At 32.6% G+C, this 6,729-nt stretch overlaps 1 protein-coding gene across 1 annotated transcript; it reads left to right on the forward strand.

Annotated features, from left to right (window-relative positions):
• Positions 1 to 3,481: 3,481 nt before the first annotated feature.
• LOC140824644 (NAC domain-containing protein 54) lies at positions 3,482 to 6,729 on the forward strand. The gene is made up of 3 exons (XM_073186203.1): positions 3,482 to 3,740; positions 3,914 to 4,185; positions 6,235 to 6,729. Exons 1-3 carry the CDS (start codon positions 3,584 to 3,586, stop codon positions 6,508 to 6,510), a joined length of 705 nt encoding a protein of 234 aa, XP_073042304.1. The 5' UTR covers positions 3,482 to 3,583; the 3' UTR covers positions 6,511 to 6,729.

Genomic DNA, 6,729 nt, shown 5'->3' on the forward strand with positions numbered 1-6,729 from the left:
ATTTTTTATTATCGAGGATGAGCAAATTTCGAGGACGAAATTCAACTTAAGGGGAGAAGATTGTAACGCCCCGAAAATTTAAAAGTTTACGCGAACCACATGCATACGAGTTATTAAATTCCTTTGTATTTTAACTAAATTTATTAATTGCATAAATTAATTATGTTATGCATTTTGACATGATAAAATTTATTTTTCTACATGATTGCATCAAAAATGTATTTTTAAAGACTATTCGAGTTGCGATCGAGAAACGAAGACCGACGGCTGAACAATAAAAAATGATTTTATTAAATAGCTAATTTTAATTATTTAAAATATGGGTGATGCTTTTTCATATTTTTGAAAATAAGAGGTTTTGAGGTGATTTTGTACGTCAGGATGTAAATTTTAGCGGTGTTGGTTTTTCAACAAAAATACGAACTTTTTGGCAACCTGGCTATTAAATTCACAAACTTATTTTAACCAAACTATTTTAATATTTTAATTAAATTTTAATTAAGCATTATGGGCCTAATTTGTGAGCTTGATGGGCCTAAGCTTAATTAAGGAAATAATTAATTGTATTATATGTTAAACTTACCCCAAACCCTTCACAAGTCACGCCACAATCTGATTTTCTCCAAACCCTTCCCCCACCCATCAAAGTACACGACCCACTCACACATTAATTTGAAGGAAAAATTTGGAAAGCTTCAAGGATTTTAGCCTAGGGTTTTCCTCGTCGTCGTTCTTCTATCGCCATCGTATATTCGTGCATTTAAAACGTAAAGGCATGCCATACATCTCTTTTTCTCGTCTATCACATCGTATTATCGTTTTAAATATCGTGTGCATGAAAAACATGAAATTCTTTTGATTATTTTCGGAATATTGCACATACATTCATGAATTTTAATCCAAAAACTAGTTCTATACGTGTAAAGGGGCTGCCATGATGTTAATTCATGATCAAGTATGGTTTACACATGATTTAGAGTCCTACACACACACCCTAATCACCACAAAATTGAAGGAAACGGGATGGAGTCGATTTTTCTGGCATGGGGTTTGGGGTGATCGAGTTTCATGTTAAGGGGGCTAGTTGAGTCACGGCTTGGAGCCAGGGCTCGGTCAGGGGATGGTTCAGTCGAGGGAAGAGTCCTAGTCGTGCTAGGACTCGAGTAAGAGGGCTGGGAGGAGTCCTTGCCAACAAGGACTCTTACCCGAGAGCCCTATTGCAGCGCGCTGACTTGCGCAGCCTGTGCAGGGAGGTGGGCTCGGTCCAGGGCTTAGTGGCTGGGCTAGGACAACTTTAGGGTCCTAGGGAGGAGTACTGTAGGTGGGTTCAAGGGTGGCTCGGTCGGCTAGAGTCCTAGGAGGGTAAACAAGAGTCCATGCAAGAAGGGTCTCTCGGCCGCTGCAGGTTCATGGGAAGGGGTTCACGCTTTCGAGTTGTTGATGGTTCCTAAGGGTTCCAAGGGTCCAGTAGGGTGCCTTAGGGGGTTGGTAAGGGTTTGGTCCACCATGGCTCGAGGGTGGCTCAGGTTCGAATCACATAGGTCATGTTAGGGTTTTCTTTGGGAAAAATAATCGAAACACGGTTCACGAGGGTCGAGTCGTGATTTACGAGGGCTAAAATAATTTTTAAAAGTCAAAGTTTTAATTTGAGAATTTTATATTAAGGTTTGGTTTAATTCGGGATTTAAAACTCAGTAATACGTCTTATTTAAGGATTAATTTAAAAGTCCTCGATTTAAACTAAATAAAAATATGGATAAATTCATGTAAGCTTAAATATTTATTTGGGATATGTTAGAGTCAATGAAATTAAGAAAAATTTAAAAACGTGAAATTTTACGTCTAGGGGTAAAACGGTCATTTTATGCCTAGAAAGTACTAATATCATGCCAATGTCATGGATGTTGTTTTACATGCTAATATGATTATTTCAAATGTTTATGAATTTTTATGATATTGATTTTAAATGTTTATTATTTATACGCTTAAAATCGCTATATCCGCTTAAAAACCGGAATAGTTTGGAGTCTAATGTTGTATACGCGTAGATATAAACTCGTAAATACCCTATAAATGATTTGTCAAATACACGGCGCCCAAGCAACGTCTTGAATGTCGAGACGCACAATTTTAAACTTACACTGCGTTTTGGGTACGAGAATACCATGTCCCAATATCACCAACTTACGGGCTCAATAGGACATAGGTAAAATCAAGAGCATTAATAATGAGCATATGTATGTTCATACATTGCGCTTGTTTAAATCCATTATGTTACAATTCGGCTTTGTTTATAGGCAAAAACTTGTATGAGACGTTATCACGGGTCGTATTTGTGAGACAGGTCTTTTATTTGGGTTACCCATGAAAAATTATTATATTTTATGTTAAAAGTATTACTTTTTATTGTGAATATGAGTAGGGTTGACCCGTCTAACAGATTAAGATCCGTGAGACGGTCTCACATGACACCCACTCTTATTTATACTACATCTATAGTGTTATTCTGGGAGTATTATTATAAAAGATGTTCATATTAACATTTCACATAAAATAAACAATTTGGGGTTCATCATTACTTTTTAAATTTTAATTCAAATGTTCGTAAACTATATCGGTGTAGTATTGACAAAACTGTACAACTCCATATATATAAATACTAAAATGTAATATAATGAATTTATAAAAAAATCAAATATAACATGTTTTAAGGAAAAAAAATTATATCAAGAGAATTTTGGGACATTGTGATTATAACGTAGAGTTATCGTTTCATAATAAAGTTCTAGTTTATAGAATGAAAAGGATAACCAACAAGATTGAAAACTGATCTAATCAAAAGATTAATATTGATTGATAGATATAAAAGGGTATTAAATTATCTGAGAGCGGAAACACATATATAATTTATTTTTTAAAACTTATTTTCATGAGAAAAATTCAAGCATCAAATTTTATGTTAAGATGTTTACTTATATTATAATATAATATAATATTGGGGAAGGAATATTTTTGAAATTAAAAGAAAATTGAAAAACATAATAGATATATCATATTTAATATTATATACAGAAGACTAATGAAAACTACATTATTACTAATGTGACCATTTCATTAATCCAAATCAAAACTTTAATCATGATTTAGACAGCGCAACCCAACCTGCACCATCTCATCAAATCTTGCTTTAAAACCCATATCTTAGCATTGGAATCAGTGCAAATGATGACACAAATCCATATAAACAATTAATTATTAAACAAATTAGAGCTACTAAAGAACAAGAAACAAATATTGTCGAGTTAGCTTAATTAATTTATAAAATATTCAGAACATTATATATATTAAAGGGCTTCCGAGAAACGTTTCTGGGAATCTACAAAAGAGAAAAAGTGAACAACAATGACTCAAAGACAAGGGACTTTGAATTCTTTTATATATATTCATCATCAGTTATTGATTCAATGTGTTGCATCAAAATTTGATAATATATACATATTCAGACACGGCGGTGCTGGTGGCGGTGCAAGATATAGTACTATATATATATAAAAATATATAGCATTTATCGATATAGATCTCCATGGCTCCAGTGGGATTGCCTCCAGGTTTCAGGTTCCATCCCACTGATGAAGAGCTTGTGAATTATTATCTCAAGAAAAAGATCCAAGGCCAAGAAATCGAACTCGATATCATCCCTGAAGTTGATCTTTACAAGTGTGAGCCATGGGAATTAGCAGGTAATTAATGATAAAAATCTTGAATCCATCCCTAGATTATTATTTCAAGCGTGTATATCTTTTGTTATATATTAAGCTCGAGATACACTAATGCTGATTAAATCGGGGATAAAATATAAATTCATTAATATGTATTGTGAGTTAAGATTCATACTTGGTTCAATTTGTTGCAGAGAAATCTTTCTTGCCAAGTAGGGATCCGGAATGGTATTTTTTTGGGCCAAGGGACCGAAAGTACCCGAACGGATTCAGAACAAATAGGGCAACCCGCGCCGGGTACTGGAAGTCTACTGGGAAAGACAGGAGGGTAATAAGCCAGAATCGAGCCATCGGGATGAAGAAAACACTGGTTTATTACAAGGGTAGAGCTCCACAAGGAATAAGAACCGATTGGGTTATGCACGAGTATCGGCTCGATGACACCACCTCTCCTTCCTGCATCCAGGTTTCCACTTGATAGATATATATATACATACATATATATATATATATATATATAGCATCCAGGTTACCACCTGATATATATATATATATACACACACATAATGAATGCATTCTCAACATAATATGTAGTGCATAGGCTTTATAGATATTACCGTACGTGTATTGCTCGAAATGATGACTAGTTAACTTTAGAATTCGGAACATCATAAAATGATATAGTTGACAGTAATTTAATTTGTTTATCTACAATGGCTCATATCGTAAGAGTTACACAGTTTACTTAGAAAAATCAATATGAAGTATGAGTGACCAAATACAAATTTATGTCCCTCTTACCTTAAATTCTGGCTTTGATTAGAGGTTTCGATCAAGAATGTAAAGGCCAAGAAAATACACGTGAAAATTTTAGCCATTTCAATAATCCTCATGTTTTGTCTCGAGGTGACAATTTCTTCCACACTCCTCTGATTCATGTTTTTCAACGTTGATTAAAAATCCCTTGAATTTCTTTGTCATTATGGTCAATTATATTTCAAAACTCTCTTTTACTCTATTGAAGATGCCAGATGTCACCATCTTGAGTTCAAAAGCACCAATTTTGAAGTCTTTAATTTTTTTTTTTATCGTAAAAAACATTTATCGCTTCCCATTTTTCATCATCTCTTTTTGTTCCATGTCAAAGTTTGGATAAAAAGCAAGATGGGAATAATTATTACATACCTTTGATCATGAGCCAAATACACACACATATATACACACTAACACACACACATAAATGCATATGTAGGCAGATTAGTGCATGCATGCGTGTGGAACACAACTGCATTGCATGCATGGAAAATTTCGAACTTTTGTCTCTCATGATGGTCATGCTTTATCTTCCTTGAAGCATTATAAATCGGGTATAGCTATTTTGATTTAGAAGTGAATTAGTTAGTCAATTATGTTTTTAAACAAATGAAAAAAAAAATCATTAAATTTTCTTTTAAAATATTTTTAATGATTGTAATAATACGTGAATGATTATTATTATTATTATTAAAAAAAGAATGAAATAAGCTAAAATAATCAGTAACTAACACAATATTCTTTTCTTGAATAGGTATATAATAAATCTCTTCAGTGACAAAGTCTATCTTCACTTTGTCTTTCAATATTGAGACAAAAGTACAATCCATTCAATATGACTGAATCTGATCTTATCAATACATTTTTTGTCTCTATTTTCTATATTATTAACCATATATATATATATATTTATATATATATATATAGGTATGTATATATATATATAGGTATGTATATATGCCAAGATCTAAAGAATCAGATGATTCTTAAATAAAATGAATAATTTTATTTTTGTGTCACTCACACATTATTACTCTATCGTGAAAACCTAAAAGCAGCAATATCCCCTTCACTTTCATTTTGTAAGAAGATGTCGGTCACTTTTGCACTTTATTCTTCTAAATATACCTGTATAAAACATTCTCCGTCACCCTTTTTTTTTTTTATTGTGATGAAATATTGTACATTATATGAATCATAATATTGATTAATTTTGTTTAAAACTGTTATATATATATATATATATATATATATATATATATATATATATATATATTTCCTCTATCCTTGGATGAAATATAGTTGAAAAATATACAGATCGCTTTGTCCTTTAAACAATTTTAGAGAAACCATAAGATAGCCTTTTCACTTATTTCTGCTGCTGATGCTTCTTTTTTCAACTTTTTCACTTTAATTGTGAATCAAAATATATCCAACAGCCCCAATTATTGACTGAGGGAATATCTATGGCTCATTTTTTTTCTTTCTGTCCATCAATCTCAAAGATCAAAGATTGTGATTGAACCTTACATACCCCTAGGCCTTCGGGGAATTAAAACGGGAGGAAGACAAGATGAGGAACAAATATGTAATATGTTTTATATAGGGAAATAAATTTCTAAAATACTATACTTGTTTAGCCGGATGGGCCTCAATGCACTTTGTTAAATTGTAGTTCTAACGTTTTTTTTTCTTATCGCAGGACTCATACGCTTTATGTCGTGTTTTCAAGAAAAATGGGTTGTGTTCTGATGTAGAAGACCAGCAAGGGCAGCCTAGTAATATCCCATTGCTCGACTACTCACAAGGAGTCGTCATCACAACCGAGATTGAAACAATGTCACCAGAGTTCCCATTGGCATCATCTTCCACCTTATGCATGGAGGAAGAAGAAGATAAAGATGATTCATGGATGCAGTTTATTACAGATGACGTGTGGTGTGGTGATGAGGTGTCTCATGTTGGTTTCTCAAACTAATAAAACAAAGAAGTGATTGATTTATTAAGAAACATTATTTCAAATATATAATTTATTATATATTAAATGAATTCTGTAAAATTTTATTGTGTCATTTTGCATTGCATTAATTTTCTGTAATTGTACTTTGAACTTGAACTTCTTGTTTACTTCTGTACATTCCAGGCTTTGTAATGGGTCTACAGATTTGGGTTCTTTCAAAAAAAAAATTACAGCACC

This window comes from Primulina eburnea, chromosome 2 (genome assembly GCF_022965805.1).
Source record: "Primulina eburnea isolate SZY01 chromosome 2, ASM2296580v1, whole genome shotgun sequence".
Classification (NCBI taxonomy): domain Eukaryota; kingdom Viridiplantae; phylum Streptophyta; class Magnoliopsida; order Lamiales; family Gesneriaceae; genus Primulina; species Primulina eburnea.

What these genes read in the sequence shown, in the direction of transcription:
- LOC140824644 (XM_073186203.1), top strand. Translation starts at nt 3,584, where the DNA reads ATGGCTCCAGTGGGATTGCCTCCAGGTTTCAGGTTCCATCCCACTGAT. An exon ending in TGAGCCATGGGAATTAGCAG is followed by an intron (nt 3,741 to 3,913) that starts GTAATTAATGAT and finishes AATTTGTTGCAG; the next exon opens with AGAAATCTTTCTTGCCAAGT. An exon ending in CCTCTCCTTCCTGCATCCAG is followed by an intron (nt 4,186 to 6,234) that starts GTTTCCACTTGA and finishes TTCTTATCGCAG; the next exon opens with GACTCATACGCTTTATGTCG.